General features: G+C 53.2%; 5 protein-coding genes across 5 annotated transcripts; 3 read left to right on the top strand and 2 right to left on the bottom strand.

Annotated features, from left to right (window-relative positions):
• Positions 1 to 59: 59 nt before the first annotated feature.
• Positions 60 to 3,506, top strand: J4E85_007583 (uncharacterized protein; the record flags this gene model as incomplete). The annotated part of the gene is made up of 5 exons (XM_051471815.1): positions 60 to 149; positions 367 to 1,782; positions 1,833 to 2,100; positions 2,148 to 2,635; positions 2,790 to 3,506. The coding sequence occupies 5 exons, from the start codon at positions 60 to 62 to the stop codon at positions 3,504 to 3,506; spliced, it is 2,979 nt and encodes a 992-aa protein (XP_051324012.1).
• A 1,625-nt stretch (positions 3,507 to 5,131) lies between these two features.
• On the top strand, positions 5,132 to 7,251 carry J4E85_007582 (uncharacterized protein; the record flags this gene model as incomplete). The annotated part of the gene is made up of 2 exons (XM_051471814.1): positions 5,132 to 5,204; positions 5,291 to 7,251. The coding sequence occupies 2 exons, from the start codon at positions 5,132 to 5,134 to the stop codon at positions 7,249 to 7,251; spliced, it is 2,034 nt and encodes a 677-aa protein (XP_051324011.1).
• A 526-nt stretch (positions 7,252 to 7,777) lies between these two features.
• Positions 7,778 to 8,101, bottom strand: J4E85_007581 (uncharacterized protein; the record flags this gene model as incomplete). Its single annotated transcript, XM_051471813.1, has 2 exons — positions 7,778 to 7,915; positions 7,997 to 8,101. The coding sequence occupies 2 exons, from the start codon at positions 8,099 to 8,101 to the stop codon at positions 7,778 to 7,780; spliced, it is 243 nt and encodes an 80-aa protein (XP_051324010.1).
• Positions 8,102 to 8,866: 765 nt separating this feature from the next.
• Positions 8,867 to 10,236, bottom strand: J4E85_007580 (uncharacterized protein; the record flags this gene model as incomplete). Its single annotated transcript, XM_051471812.1, has 7 exons — positions 8,867 to 9,518; positions 9,581 to 9,637; positions 9,690 to 9,776; positions 9,828 to 9,857; positions 9,914 to 9,924; positions 9,990 to 10,012; positions 10,185 to 10,236. The coding sequence occupies 7 exons, from the start codon at positions 10,234 to 10,236 to the stop codon at positions 8,867 to 8,869; spliced, it is 912 nt and encodes a 303-aa protein (XP_051324009.1).
• A 618-nt stretch (positions 10,237 to 10,854) lies between these two features.
• Positions 10,855 to 16,234, top strand: J4E85_007579 (uncharacterized protein; the record flags this gene model as incomplete). The annotated part of the gene is made up of 5 exons (XM_051471811.1): positions 10,855 to 10,902; positions 10,961 to 12,592; positions 12,645 to 12,740; positions 12,792 to 13,548; positions 13,593 to 16,234. 5 exons carry the CDS (start codon positions 10,855 to 10,857, stop codon positions 16,232 to 16,234), a joined length of 5,175 nt encoding a protein of 1,724 aa, XP_051324008.1.
• Between the last annotated feature and the right edge of the window lie 107 nt (positions 16,235 to 16,341).

The raw sequence follows: 16,341 nt of genomic DNA, 5'->3' as shown, positions 1-16,341 counted from the left end.
GCCCTCCGTCTTCGCGGCCACTAAACGTACGGATCCTGGGCGCACGAATACCTCGCACGATGGCGTCGAACACAAGCAATCGGACGGAGCGCATGGAGGGTCGGACCCCCAATCGCAGGATCAATCTGAACATGAAGCCTCTGCCGATAGTAAGAGTGGGGTAGAAGAGAAGAATGGCGCGCACTCGCCGCAAGCAGGCGCGTCGGTTCAGTCAGTAGAGGACGATATACATGGCATCATCATCGCAATCAGAGTGACGAGGAGTGGTCACATGTTTGCGACCCTCACCAGAACCACCCTCACAATCTGGCAGACAAAGGCACGTGTCATTGCTAGCCTGACGCTTCATGTGCTAATTCGTCACAGCCCACGGTAGTCCTAGCCTCTGTACTCCGTTCAGAGCAATCCGTTAGAACATACGGCCCCAATACAGACGTCCTACTCCGTCCCGACTCCCAAATCTTCGTCGTCCAGACCGCGCTCGGCTTCCTCATCACGTATTCGCTCGCGACAGACCATTCATCCCGCATATACCAGGCCCAATTCACCAACACACACGGAGGTCACGCGAGGAAAAGCAGTGCAATCACGGGCTTCAAGATCCAGCGCCAACATGATGTGAATGCAGGTCCTGGAGAGGGCAATGGCCTGAAAGAGCTCAGTCTGCGGTTCCGAATGGTCATACGGGTGGATGCTGGGATAATTCGGGCTCTGGCTCTGGACGACGAGTTGGTCGTGGCTACCGAGAAGCCGGCAGCCGTGCAATGTATACGTTGGGCGCCGGATAACACTGGAAGCCAGACCAGCACCGAGCTTCTGACCAAGATGACATGGTTAGGGAGCAACGCATCAATGCGAGAAATGGTCCACGATCGACCTATGAACCTGTCGTGTTGGATCACAGGCAACGGTCGAGCCTATGCTGTTCAAAAGGCGGCTAAACGAGATGCCGCTGTCTCTAGTATCTTCCGTGGCTACGGTTTCCACACACCCAAGACTGATGCCGATTGTGGTGTCAAAGCTGCTATCAATGCGAGATTCTCTTTGCTCGCTGTTGGCTGCGCCAGTGGCGAGATCCATGTATACACCGCACGCGACTATACCGGCAACATCCCACTATCGCATAAACTACGCCCAAACGTCACTTCGCCCGGCAAATTGACTGTACTGACTTACTCGCCAGACGGGTACTGCCTCTTCGCCGGGTATGAACACGGTTGGGCCATGTGGAGTGTATATGGAAAGCCCGGAGCTACCAGCTTCACTGCAGAAAGGACGCTTTCCAAGACCAATAACGAAGGGTGGCTTCTCAGTGTCAAGGAGGCTTTCTGGATTGGAGGTGGCGCGGAGCTCTTGATGTTGGGCGACAACGACAATCGTCTCTTTGTTTTGGAGATGGCTCGCAGTGCAGTCACCGGCTGCTTCTCTTCGGCAAATGTGTCACGATCTTTGATGCAGACCAGTACCGGATTCATGATTTACCGCGGTTACGATCTGCCAGATCTGACGACAATCTCCGCCGACGTCTCACTCTGGCACCATGTTCAAATTCCATCCGCTTACCTTGTCGACCAATGGCCGATTAGAAGTGCAGTCATTTCGAATGACGGTCGATATGTGGCAATAGCAGGCAAGAGGGGGCTCGCCCACTACTCTGTTAACAGCGGACGGTGGAAAATGTTCGACGATCCTTTTATAGAAAACGAGTTCACTGTCCGAGGAGGTATGTGCTGGTTCCAGCATGTCTTGATTGCGGCTGTCGAATGCCGCGAGTCTCACGAAGTAGGTACATCAAGGCGTTCGGTTCGATTCCTACTGATTCATTTGTCAAGGTCCGGGTATATTCGCGCGAGGCAGCTCTTGACAATAGCCATGTCATGCATACGCAGAAGCTACCTGCGCCTATCGTACTAATAGCACCCTCCGGCGAAGATTCACTCCTGGTCTACACGTACGAGAATATATTGTACCACTACGTAATCAGTGTGTCCGACGCAAGTGTGAAACTGGTGCAAGTGGGCCAAATCGCCCTGCATGGCATCATTCGGGCACCTACACGAGTGCGAGCACTTAGCTGGATATTGCCGGAAGACCAAATACGTACGTGTTTCGGAACCTACATCACTGTAGTTGCTGACACTTTCTAGACAACGGTGATCCAACACAGGACGTGGCGGTCGCGACTATCCTGTTCCTCGTAGATGGTAAACTTGTGCTCCTGCAGCCAACGACTACCGAGAGTGGCGAACTCAAATACGAGATGCGCATCATTGCGCAGAACGTGGAGACGTACGCTCTTATGCGCGATCACCCTGCGTTCGCATTGGACCGACATGCCGATTCATTGCCGGCGAGCCCCTCTATGGAACTGACCATGGAGGGTGTACACGGCCACGATTTACGTGACTCATTGTGGTTCTTCGATGGTAACGACATGCGAGTTTGGATAGACATGCAAGACGTCCTTGCTTCCGCGTCACCAGAGATCGGCAGGGAACTGCCCACGCCTGTTCAAATCCCCGTCGACTTCTATCCTCTTTCGGCATTGATTAACAAAGCAATCATATTCGGGGTGGAGTCAGAGTTGATTCAACGCAGGGATACGAGCTTCGCGTTCTTGCGTTTCGGAACCAGGGTAAGTCTCTGCGCTCTGCTCCCGCGTCATTGGCGGTACACTGATCTCATGCTGACACACATGCTAGACACACCTCTTTCTCCCCGCATTGCTGCGGTGTCACCTGGCGCAGTTCAATCACCCTGCAGCCTTGCATCTTAGCCACCATTACCAGCATTTGCTATATTTCCCCCATGCTTTGGAGATCTTACTGCATGAAGTCTTGGACGAAGAAGTGGATACGCAGCCACCACCCGAACAGGCGCTATTGCCGAGCGTGCTATCATTCCTGAGCTCCTTTCCCCGATATCTCGACATTGTTGTGCAATGTACCCGCAAAACTGAGGTCCGTTCATGGCGGACATTATTCTCGAACCTGCCTCCACCGGAAGAACTATTCGAAGAATCGCTACAGAAAGGGAATCTCAAGACTGCAGGTGGCTATCTCCTCGTTCTTCACACTTTCGAAGAACTGCGACCGACAGGCGATCAAGTCGTGCGCTTACTTCAACGCGCGAAAGACGAACAGGATTGGGAGCTATGCAAAGAACTCGCGCGATTTCTCATGGCTCTTGATGAATCTGGCGCAACACTCCGAAGTACGTTGGAGCTTGTTGAGCTGAAGACACCATCAGCGGAACCAGTCCATGGCCAGTCGCATTTTACGTTCGAAACCGCACGGCTAAATGTACCGCTGCGGGGAAGAAACAATGGGCTCATGGGATTGAACGGCACAGGCAGTGATTTTGGGGCCGATGGTACTGGTATGATGGCGCGAGAGGGTGGTGACATTAGCCCCGGTGGGAGCGACGTAAGTGCTGGTAGCGATACACGTCCGTCACAAACACCCGGTGATTATTTCGGCCTCGGGCTGAACAACATGCGTCAGTAGTAGTAATGACCAGATTATCTCATGGATTGCATCATCGATAAAGCTACCTACATTTTTGCAACCGGTCCGTATATTCAAACCCACGATACTCACAACGATGATGTATGGCGTCGCATCACGAGACTCGCAGTAATGGTTCGGCCGACGTCGCTACCTAGGTACCGCTGAACATACATTGACCACCACTCGAACATTTCAACAGCCACCTGGTGATGTTAGGCGATCTAGGTACTCGGGGTGCCGTGTGCTATCGATGGTCCCAAAATATGGGTCTGGCTTTGCTCTCTCCAATGAGCAGCAATGCAGGGTCGTATCGACCCCACAGGGCTGCTTATCCAACCTCACGGCAGGAAGAGGAGTATACCTCGCGATTGGTGAGCTCGACCAGTCTGCCCTCTTCTACCGCGTCTTGTACGGGATCCCGAGGAATGGCGCACCCACGTAGCTGGTCAACTGGTAAGCGAACGTTTAGATTGCGGTAGTATTTGTGTTCTCCGTCTAACGTAGTATCGCCTGATGTCTCGTGTCGTGTGCAGCGGGAAGGTACGTAGCCGAGCCGAGGTTTCCATGGGACGAGATGTCTTGGTAAAGACATCTACGTCCGCCACTCGACCAAACTTTGTAGTTAGATAAGATAGCAGGGTTGGCATGCGCTCGGGGGATGCGGTGGCATCAACCGGGCGGTGAGACGCGCTGGGCCTCTACAGCGTCTTCAGGGCTTGGAGGTCAGCTTTCGCACGTGCGAAGCAACGTCCAATGAAGGGCCTGGTCTCCTCACGAGGCAATCGATGTGGGTGAAGTCCCTCACAGAGATTGTAGAAGGACTGAGAGAATACAGCCTCGTGATTCTGCTCACAGTGGTAACGCGCGCATTGCACCAAGCCCATTCCATCCAACATGGCAAACTGCTCCAAAGTTTTGACGGATCCCCGAAAGCCCTACTTACTCGTGCTGCGTCTAAGACGGGTCCCGCGCTAAAGCGAGCACCAGTGCAATGGGTCGGCGTTCAGGCAACCAACTATGCCTCCTTCCCGGCGCGCAGGCCTCTCGTTCACTCGTCGCAACAAGCATTAAGGACTCAGCCACGACTGCCTTCACCGTATACTCATCCCAGCACCAGCACGTTGCTGCGCATACTCAACACACGCTTTATGACGCACAATTGCCTGCTTTCCGCTTCATCTGTTGCACAAAGCTTTGTATGGCTGGAATTGCGCCCTTTCTGGAAATATTCACGGGCGGCAAGGCACACTGTCACCAGCCGCGTATATATACTTCTGGCCCCATTGCTTTCAGCCTTACCCGATACCGATCGATCCTTCGTCTTCTGTTGCTCAGATTCCATCTAAATCGTTAACATCTGCCATAGGAATGACCCACACATTCCGATCACCGAATCGAACATCATCGCGCTTGCCAATTATCCTTGAGTACTATCGGGCTAGTCGACAACAATGACTGCCCCTCCAGCCGCACGACCGCTCTTCTCCGCCCATCACATGCCATTTGTCTATCCTTCACCACCCTCGACGATCGCATCGGACTCAAGCTTCTATGGAAATGTCATGTCGCCTCCGCAGCAACTCAATGGTGAGCGTGCCTTTTCGTATCATTGAACGGACTTGATGCGCGTACCACATGCGGAAGGCGCTCTCGCTACGGCCGAGGTCCACTGCTTGCGCATGCTGCACCTACACGGTGTGTAACACGATCACCAACATCAGCAGAACCCCTGATCGCCATCCCCAGCTCACTCAGTGGTGCCAGTCGCTAATATCCAGTAGAATTCGTGCCGCCTCGGAAGTCGAGCTCTTCGCCAACGGCGAAGTCACCTGACAGTGCGAGCCTTCGATGGATTACCGCCACCAACCCCAGGGAGTTCAAATCAAAGCGCAACATGCAAGCCGTACGCCAAACCGCGATGGGAAGCTACCTACAGAGCACAAAGAATCATGCCAGCGACAAAGACAGGGCCCCCAGCGAAGCCTCGGATCATTCGCGATCGAGCTTAGGTTCCCAAAGCGCCACGAAACTACGAACGATCAAAACACCAAAAGTGAAGGCGAAGAAGAGTGATGATAAGATACACCGGTTGTCGCAGTCTACCAGCAGCAGTCAGGAGGCTCCCCACCATGATGCTCAGGTAGCACGGACTAGGCCTCACCAATCGACCCTCACCCAGACACCCATTGTTGTTCCAATAAGGAGTGGCCACCAGTATCGATTCGACCTAGAACCAGTACCAGATCTGAGATGTCTTGGGAATGCGCTAGACCCCTTCGGAACTATGTTTCAATCGAGGAACACTCGCGTGAAAGTCGAGAAGCTGAAGATCGAATGCTCCAAATACTTTGGCACGGAGGGTCTGGGTAGGCACTGGATCCCCGAATGCCTGAGTTACGCACATACCTTCCTCAGCACCCTCTACATGGCTTCTGCATACGATGATGTCGTTCACAATCGCGAAATAGAGAGTTTGGAAACCGCAGCACTGCGCCAAGATGTCATACATTTCGTAGGTGGTCACCTCACCGATGTGGAGCAAAGTGTGGCGGATCACAATATCATCGCCGTCAGCCAGCTCATACTTGGGGACGTCATAAGCCGGTCCGATTTAGGTCTACGCTACCACCAGATGGGCATTGCCAGAATGATCGAGCAGCGCGGCGGACTCCAAACCTTGGGTGTCAACGGCCAACTAGCATCTGCAGTCTCGTGGGCAAACCTCGCGACCGCGGCTTTACAGGAAGCCTCGCCCACTCGGATGTATGTTGACTACTGCGAGATGCGGGCATTAAAGACATATCCTTTGATCGCGACGATACCGGAATCGCCACTATACCATCCACACGGCAAATACATGACGATCGAGAGGTCGGCAAACTGTAATGCGAATGCGCAAAAACTCCTGGAAGACGTTCGCACGATGATGGAGGACCTGCTTGACACCAATAGCCCGAGGCGTGCAGGCAGCTCTAACAAATCGCGAAGTGCCTACGACCGCATCATCCAATCTCGATCTCTACAGCCCGCTCGCAGAACAGCCATACTAAAAACGAAGAACTGGAAGTATGAGGCAATTCGCCTCGCCGCTATCGTGCAGGCTCAGGCTATGTTTGACGAAGTACCTTTATCAGAGGCGCTCGACCGTGTGCAAGTACCGGAATCGCAACAGGCCATGTACAGCTCGTCCGCGGCCTCATTTTCCAACGACTCTATCTCCTCGACCTTTGAATTCCAGGACGTCAGTCCGGCTACCGACGTTTCCCAGAGTCCAATGTTTGGTTCAAACAGCGAAAGCTTTCCTTTTAACCATCGCTTATCAAACTCATCCACATTCTCACGACCCTCACTTTCGACATTGCAATCAAGCTCATCGGACGTCCCCCTTCAACAACAAGTTTTCACACGAATAGTCAGTGGGAATACCATGCTTCGCCAACTGCGAGAAGCCCTCGAAAAATCCGACATCACAGACTGCTGGTCTGATATGGCTGGAGTGCTGCTATGGATTGGTCTGGTCATGGGAGCTGCAAGCAACAAAAGCAAAGACAAGAACCTGCGAAGATACTTCTCCGCAACGACGATGCGGGCATGCATCATGCTCTGCTTCGAACATCCGGAAGCTATTCATGCCACGATGCTGAGGATGACCGATGTCGTTGCAGCCTTAGGCAAGAAATCTGGTGAGGGACAAATGATAAGAAACGACAGCTTCGTGTCAAGGAAGCGATCGAAAAATTGAAGAACTCCCATATGCACCACTTCAAGAAACCGACGTTGCGACAAGCTTTCTCCACAGTGGCAATGTCTTTCGGCGTCTCCGATTGCTCCACCTCGAATCGGTATCCGTGCTCACATAGGGCTGTAGGGCTTAGGTCCAGGGCTGACAAGGCGCAGTCTTACTCTTCTGCTATCTCGCAAACCTTCGTTGGTATTTAGGCGTGACATCTACTTTCTTTGTACGGATGTATATACTTTCACATTTACTGTACGATATCATTGTAAGGTGTTTTAGGAGTTTTGTTATTTACTTTAATGGACAAGGTGGCGACAGATATCTCTTTTCAGATACACTCTCATTAACTAACACTTATCACTTATCATTGATCACTGCAAGCGCACTGATGGCTTATAATTCTGTGACTTGATATGTTCTCATATGCCTACTAACAAGACCCGAGGCCTGGCTCTCAAAGGTTCATGCCTTCATGCCTGCGTTCATCATCGGTGTGCCCTCACACTCAGCGACTGTGCCATCCGACACCCGCTTAACCCTTGGTAACCTTGTTGATCGTACCGTCCTTATCGAGGTGAACGTTCAGCCTCTCGGGCTGAAAGTCCATGGTCTTCATATCGCCCTCGTTGAGAACGCGGTGTTGCTGGGGGAGGTCGGTCTTTGCGAAAGTCTGAGAGTGGCGTTGAGTTAGCCTTGAGACTCAGGCAGAGGGATAAGATAAGGGGATAAGTAATAGTAAGAGGCAACTCACCATCTCATCATGCTGGTCTCCAAGCTTCTTGCCCATGAGCTTGCTCATCCAGTCATCGTTGGAGTTTCCGTCCTTGGACTGCAGACCGGGGACTACGAGAGGCATGTTGTGCGGTGGTGTTCGGGTGGTGTAGAGTCTGTGTGGATGTACGTGTTTGCTTGCGCGGAGTTTCGAGAATGGTCTTATCGTGGAGGTTGTTGTAGTGTTTGGATTGTTTTGTAGCGTTGGATAGTGGGGTAGAGGGGACGCAGTACTTATGCAAGTAGACCCTGGCTGGCACTTGCGTGAACTAACTTGTTTGTTTAGGCTTTAGGGGTCACCAGGCAGCAAGATGGGCTATGGTGAGTGCTTGGAGGGGAGGGTGACGTCACCCGTGTCTAGCCGCGTAAGTGGGGTTGTTTGGGGTTGATAGAACGCGGGATTGGCATGTGTTAGACTGCGCAGGTTTCGGGGTGCGATATTCTACTCGTGGGGGATAGCGCAAGCCTTTAGAGAAGCTGCTTGAACTTTCGCGCACGTAGACTGAGGCCGAACTTGACTTGAGTCGAGCCCTTCTACCTGGCAGCTCCAGATGTATGAAAGTGCTGGTCTGGTGCGTTCCAACTACGGAAGATAACGACACCATCTAGCGAAGCTCAAATGGAAGTGAAAATATATGATCGGAGGGTAGTGCAATACTCTCGAAAGCAACAAAATGGCCAGCATGAGTTCATATCATCATAACGTGATTTGAAGAATGTGATTTGACCCTGCCTTGCTTTGTAGCAAGCGGATACAGGATACGTGATCTACGCTACGAGATTCCTTCCGGCTCTTGAATGGTGAAGTAGTTCAAAGACTACACGGGTTGACGACGAGGCTAGTCATCACTTATTTGCCGTCGCGCATGTTGCGGAAGAAGTCCATGACACCGGTGAAGACGACCAGCAAGATACCACCTCCAGGTCCCAATCTCAGGACCTTGGGTGTGAATCCCTTGTATAGTGCCGCGAAACCCTCCTCCTTCATGACCGTACCGAGAGCCGGCCACGCCCAGTTGTACTTGGGAATTGATCCTGCGACCTTGGGAGAGTTCTGAATACGCGACTTGACAACGTCCATGGGAGTGTTTAGGATAGTGCCGACCGTGCCACCGATAGCGCCAGACATGAGGTCGTTGGTAATTTGGCTCTTCTTGGTGGTTGCTGCGGGCAGGAGAGCGCGGACCTGGAAGATGCAGCCAAAGTATCCAGCGTTCCACAGGATGTGCCTCCACATAGTCGACTCAAGACCCTGGTAAAGGGTGAGCGGCCCTTCCTGCTTGACGATCTTGGTGACGCAGTCCACCATGCCGTTGTACTTATGAGCTTGCGCCCTGTCTTGTAACCGGATCTTGACGAGCTCGAAGGGTACGACGACGAAGGCTTCGGTGGCACCTGCGGTGGCGCCAGTGAGGATGGAGAGCGACTGGTTCATCTTGGCCTGGCCGAACAGGTTGCGGTAGAAGGAACCCCATGAGTCATTGGCTGCGAACTTGGTAGCCCTGTGTTGCGTGAGATGAGTTTCTTCATTCTTGCAATGAAAAAAGTGTGGAAGAGCGCGTACCTCTTGGGAGCTTCCATGAGGATAGGCGCGGTGATACCGCGGTACAATCTCGACGCACTGGCAGATGTCAACCCCTCTTGCTCATGATCGCAGGAGCGTCATAGCGTACCCCTCATTCTTGATGATCTTCCTGAAGCAGTCCATCATGCCATTGTAGCCCTCGTCACCGACCACCTTGCCAGAGGTCTGAAGTTGTCTGTGAATGTTTAGAGGCGGTCCAGAGGTGGTGTCATATGCGGTCGCTTACATCCGGGTCTTGACGACGTCCAGCGGGTACCTTGAGATAGTGTTAGTGCTTGAGTCTCGACCGTGTGGGTGCAGGGTGGTACGTACATGATCAGAATCTATAGATGGAGCTGCATTAGCACAGTTCATCTCACGCGAGCTCCATGGACGGTTGCGCACTCACTTCTGACACACCAGCCACGGCACCTGTACATTGTTAGTGCTGATCGATATAGCTGAAGCTCGACTAGATCGCAAGATTGCCCTGTGCGACAGCTGGAGCGAAGGCTGTATAGATTTCTTGCTTGGAGCGGATCCGGATTTCTCTCGGGTAGCTGTCGCGCCGGAGCTGAGCGGTGTTAAGACAATTGGAACTTACCAGCCGCGAACTGGTAGACAAAGGGCAATGGCTTCGCATCGGCAGCAGACATGTTGGCGGTTGTGGTGAGAGGTAATGAGATGGCCGAGGGTGAGAGAAGAGAGATGGGCGCTGTTAGGTGAGCGATTCACGGTCGGCGCGCACAATCTGGGGAAAGAGTGCTAGAGCGTGGGATGAATGTCCAAACTCCGCTTAGGCGTGGTCCTAGCTTCCCGTCATCGGTTGACACCATTTCGATTGGCGCAAAAGCGACTATCTGACCCGTCCCTGCCTCTAGACATGTCTTGCTACTTTTGTGATACGCGGAGCTACCTGCGATACGCCAAGTCGTGTCAATTCCGTGACTGTATCAATCAGCATGTCCGATGCCTATGACGGAAGCCTGCACATGCTGGTCGGCCTAGACTGGGACTGTCTACGATTCTCAATGTTTAACGCAGTATCCAATCCAACAGCCTAAATTTAATCCTGTCTGCATGTCCCATAGATGCAAAGAGTGGTTCAGGCCAGCGCAGGTCCCCGCACTCGGAGCTGTGTCGCACGTCGGCTCGCAGCAACCGGCCCGAGCGCGTATCGCCACGAGCTCTCGCCTCACCCAACGTGATTGGCCACTCACGACGCGTCTCTCGCGTTCGGTGCTTTGGAGACGCTGACGCTACCAACCATCTCCATGTCCACGCGACAGAGGTCCTTCTTTGACCAGAATCCGAAGCCAAAGGTACTTGAATAGCCCGCTGCCTTCACTGCCGCCGCCTACTCACCTCTCACCCTCGCAGCAGCAGTTCAAGGGCCAATGGAACCGCCCACGCAACTTCCCCCACCAAAACAGTAACCAGGCGGCGCCGCAGGCTCGGCAGGTAGTTACTGGCCCTCCCATCATGCCTTCGACCCAGACACGCACCAAGCTCAAAGCTTTCCAATTCATCGAAGGCGCGCCCACGGCCGAATCGCTCCGCCAGCGCGAGGCGGAGAAAGAAAACCTGCCCACGGCGCGAGGCAAGACAGCCAAACCCATGGGCACACCAAAGGCGAACCGGGTCGCGAAAGATGTGGGAACTGCCAACAAGACTCCGAAGCTGCCTACCATTCTCGACTGTCCGCCGCCATCAACTCCCGCCACCACGAGGCTGCCGCTTGCGGACCTAGTGGGCAACGTCGACGATTCCTCGAGACACGCGCCGCAACCCGTCGCCTCGCCCGAAGAGACGCTGATATGGAGGGGCTCGCAGGCAGTGAACACGCCTTTGCCTCGGAAGAACAAGAAGCGCGCTAGGAGCTCGTCGCCTGTCGGACCGTCGCAAGACGAACACAGACTGGACGGCGCCAGGCAAGACATCACAACACCCCAGGCCGACCCTGCCATGGAGCTGTGGTCACGGTACACAAACAACAAGGGAACACCAAGCGCCAATAAGAGCGTGGCGTTCGCACATCTCATCAACGAATCGTCACCCAGGTCGATGGCTGCTGCTGGAAGTGTCAGTGGGCTTCGCAGATGGGCAAGTTGTGGCGTAGAGTTCCCAGCATCGACCCGGAAGAAACGGAGAACCCACGGTGTGTTTCAGCCGGAGCAAGAAGCTACAGAGGACGTTTTCGCTGGCGCATCTAGTTCGGATGGGATTATGCTTGGACAACCCGCGAAACCCAACATCGCGAGCATGGTCCAGCGCATGAGGGAATGCGTGTCAAAGTCACAGCCGCGCATATCGTCACAGATGCCCTCAAGCTCGTCCCCATTGCCTGCTGCCGGCGATCGTCAGGATCAATCGTCGGGCTCTCCTCTTCAGCGGCGTGCACGCGACTATCTTGCAGAAACCTCCGAAACGATACGGCACGAGTCGCCACCTCTAGAAGATACCGTGGACATGGATGACGAGCTTGTTCAAGAAGACGATTACGTGCAAGCGGCACCGAAGCCACCGGCATCGCAGGGATCCTCAGATGATTTCGGAGACGACTTCGACGCCGACATGGTGGAAGCTTTGGATATATCGCCTCGACCCGTGCGACCTCCACCTCCCACGAAGTCCGCGCCACCGGCCCGCTCCACGAGTTACGTGACCATACCCACCGAGCCCATCCATCCGCCCGTACAACACGATCATGCAGCACCAATACTACAACCAGGCAGTGATGACGATGAGTTTGGCATGGATGACGAGGAAGACTTCGCTGCGGATCTGGAACATGTAGCATCGCTGTACGATACGCGATCTGTAGAGTCTCCAATGGCAGATCAGGCCCCGACCGCAGAGGCAGAAGGCGTAGGAGCTACAGCAAGTGCAGTGTCGGCACCTGTTATCAGTCTTCTAGACGACGACGACGATGACGACGACTTTGGAGAGGACATTGATGCTGACGAATTCGCTGCCGCCGAAGTTGCAGCCACACAGGTACCTGCCAATACTGTAAGTAGAGTGCAAACTACCTCTGACTAAAGAAGCCTGCTAAATCTCGAAGAGTCAACAGGACAATAGAGCAATCCAGCGATATCTTATCAAGCGCGTGGACGAAAGCTCATATACCACTGATCACGGCTACCAGATGCCCGAAAAGGTAAGTCACTAACCCAGACGTCGTTTGACTACCCCAGCTTACACGGTGTAGGTTTTGCTCGTCGAGGAAGAGAAGACAAAGTTATTCAAGGCGATCACTCTACGTCAAGCTTGGTTCGATACCCCATGCACTACGGGCTCGTTTGTGCATGTCATCGGCGACTTTACAAGTACTGGACAGTGTATCATTGATGATCACCACAACATGCTCATTCTTCATCCTGATCATCTCATCTCATCGACTGTTGTCGCTGACTCTTTTGGGTGTCTACGACGTGCGGTGCTGCAAGACCGTGTAAAGGCCACCAGCAAGGCCAACGCGCCAATGCTCTACGGCACACTGCTCCATGAGTTGTTCCAAGAAGCCATGAAAGCCAACGAATGGACTTCTGTATTCTTATTGGACACCATCGAAACACTCTTGCCGAACCATCTCGAGACCATACTGGAGATCAACTCAACGTGCGAAGCCGTCAAGGAACATCTGAGCAGCAAGCTGCCGGAGCTACAGGCATGGGCTAAGGTGTTCGTTCGCGCAGAACCTCAAGCTGATGCCGTCGTTCGAGAGCGAAACGGACGTCAGTCGACCATGAGCATTAACAAACTACTTGATGTGGAAGAGCACGTCTGGTCTCCAATGTATGGATTGAAAGGCAACATCGATGCAACTGTGCAAGTGACAATGCGAGATGATCTCGGGGAACGCACATTGACAGTGCCTTTCGAAGTCAAGACTGGCAAGAACTCTTCGAACGCTGCACACGTTGCTCAGACCGCTTTGTACAACCTATTGTTGTCAAATCGATATGGTACGTCCTCCAAGCCAAATTGCATCCCCCGCTAACTTTGCCAGACGTTGACATTGCTTACGGTATCTTGTATTACCTTGAGACTTCCGAAATCAGCCGTATTCCTGCGATTCGCAACGACATCATTCACATGATCATCAAGCGCAACGAGTTGGCCTGCTATGTTCGAGACCGCATCGAGCTACCACCGATCCTCAAGGAAGACTTCAAATGTCAAAAGTGTTACGCACAGGAGCCTTGCTTCCTGTACCATAATCTCGTTGAAAACGGAAAAGGCGAGATGCTGAACCCGAAGGCGAAAGAAAGATACGACGAGCTTGTGAAGCCTCTCCAGCCTTCTCACCAGGAGTTCATGAAGAAGTGGGACACGCTGTTGACCAAAGAAGAGACGGATATGATGAAGTTCCGCCGAGAGTTGTGGACCATGTTGAGCACCGAACGGGAAAAGCTCGGTCGTTGTTTCTCGAACGTAATCTTGGAGCCTGGATCTGCCCATGAAGACAAGAACGGCCAAAAGATCAACCGCTACAACTACACGTTTATCAAACAGCAGCCGGCTCCAGGGTTTTCCTTCACCGAGTCCCAGCTCATCATCGGAGAGCCTGTTGTAGTCTCGGATGAGCAAGGCCATTTCGCGTTGGCTAACGGATACGTCACCAACGTGAAAAAGCGTCGTATAACTGTGGCTGTGGACAGACGCTTGCACAATTCTCGAACCAAGCTACCCGGTTTCCATTCACAACACAACCAAACCTTTGCCGGCATCATGGAGGTCACCAAGGAGGGAGAGACTGTGGCGGAGAGTCAAGTAGATGACGATCCCGTACTGTATCGTCTTGACAAAGACGAGTTCAGCAATGGTATGGCTGCTGCACGCAACAATCTCATTCAGATCATGGATGACAGCGTATACAAGGCCCACGATCTTCGCGCGCTAATCGTAGACGGTCGAGCTCCCGCGTTCAAGCCCGTACCAGATGCGCTGTCATTGCCTCAGTCATCGCAAATGTCCATGAACTCTGATCAGCGCGCTGCCGTTGCAAAGGTCATGTCGGCAAAAGATTACGCTCTCGTGCTAGGTATGCCGGGAACCGGGAAGACAACTACAATCGCGCACATCATTCGTACGCTGGTGGCGAAAGGCAAAAGTGTCCTACTCACTTCGTACACCCATACTGCCGTCGACAACATCCTTCTCAAGATTCGCGATGACAAGATCGGCATACTACGCTTGGGCGCTGCGAAGAAGATTCATCCTGAAGTTAGAGAGTTTGCCACACTTGCTGCGGAACCAAAAGACAGCCTTCAAGAGCTCGAGCGATCGTGGATGCAGCCGCCTGTCGTGGCTACGACGTGTCTTACCATCAATCATCCCTTGTTCAACCGCCGCGTCTTCGACTACTGCATCGTTGACGAGGCATCCCAAATCACTCTCCCTGTATGCTTGGGCCCCATTCGCATGGCCCAGAAGTTCATCTTGGTAGGCGATCACTACCAGCTGCCTCCCCTGGTTCAGAACAAAGAAGCCATGGAGGGTGGACTCGATGTATCACTGTTCAAGCTCCTTTGTGAGGCTCATCCACAAGCAGTCGTCAGTCTGGAGCATCAGTATCGAATGTGTGCCGAAGTCATGCTGCTGTCAAACACTTTCATCTACTCAGGAAGGCTGAAGTGTGGTACGACTGCTGTTGCCTCCCGCAAGCTCACGCTCCCCAGGCCCGACGGTCTCACTGCCTACCACCATGGTCCGCATCAGTCAAGATCTAATGAGGTGGAGCCTTGCGTTGGTCCTAACACCGCACGCTGTTGGATATCTCGTTCCTTGTCGCCGGATCAACCTGTTGTGTTCGTCAACAGCGATCTCATTTCATCGACCCTGGAAGCGCAATCTGGGTCGCGCATCACCAATACCCTGGAGGCACGGCTTGTCACACAGCTCACGGTGTCTCTTCTCAGCCTCGGTGTCCCTGCGGGAGAGATCGGCATCATAGCATTCTATCGTTCACAGCTCGCCCTGCTGCGACAAAGTCTGGCTTCTGCACACACTCAAACGCAATCCTCCGAACTCGCTGCCCCCGTCATCAATGGTCAAGGCTGTGCGGGTGTGGAGCTACATACAGCAGACAAGTTTCAAGGCCGGGACAAGGAGGTCGTTATCGTGTCTTGCGTACGGAGCAACGAGAACGGCACAGTTGGTGATCTTCTGAAAGATCGAAGACGCGTTAATGTTGCCCTCACTCGCGCGCGATCGAAACTTGTGATCGTCGGCAGCGAGAAGACTCTATCGAGCAACGAGCTTTTGCGTGACATGGTCGCCCTTTGCCGAGAGAAAGACTGGGTACTTGATCTCCAGCCCGATATGGTCGAATCCCATAGCTTCGACGAAAGCATTACACAAACAAGCAAGACACCTGTGAGACAGTCAACCTCTTCCTTGTTCGCCAGCAAGATGGCGAAAAGCCCTAGCATGACGCCCAGCCCATCGAAGAAACGTAAGGCACTCGGCGATCTCACAGCGAAACCTGGCAAAGTGAACGCCAGGAGTCCGAAGAGGATAATTGGTAGTAAAAGTAGTAGTAGAAGTCCTGACGAGAAGAGGGTTCCCGGAAAGGTCATCACAGCAGGAAAGAGGGGCGTATTGGACAGCAGACCGATCACAAGGGATATCTACAACGGCGCCATCTAAAGGACAGGTATTTGCAAAGGGTTGAAAGAGGCGTTCACGTTCAAGAGCCATCATGTTGAGTGAGATGGATGGCTTCTCCGATGTTGGTTTTACGGGGTGTAGGATAA

The sequence above is a fragment of the Alternaria conjuncta genome, assembly GCF_024043145.1.
Source record: "Alternaria conjuncta strain BMP 0040 chromosome Unknown scaffold_11, whole genome shotgun sequence".
NCBI lineage: Eukaryota > Fungi > Ascomycota > Dothideomycetes > Pleosporales > Pleosporaceae > Alternaria > Alternaria conjuncta.
Note: the sequence above shows the minus strand (reverse complement) of the source record. Positions and strands in the feature narration are given on the sequence as shown.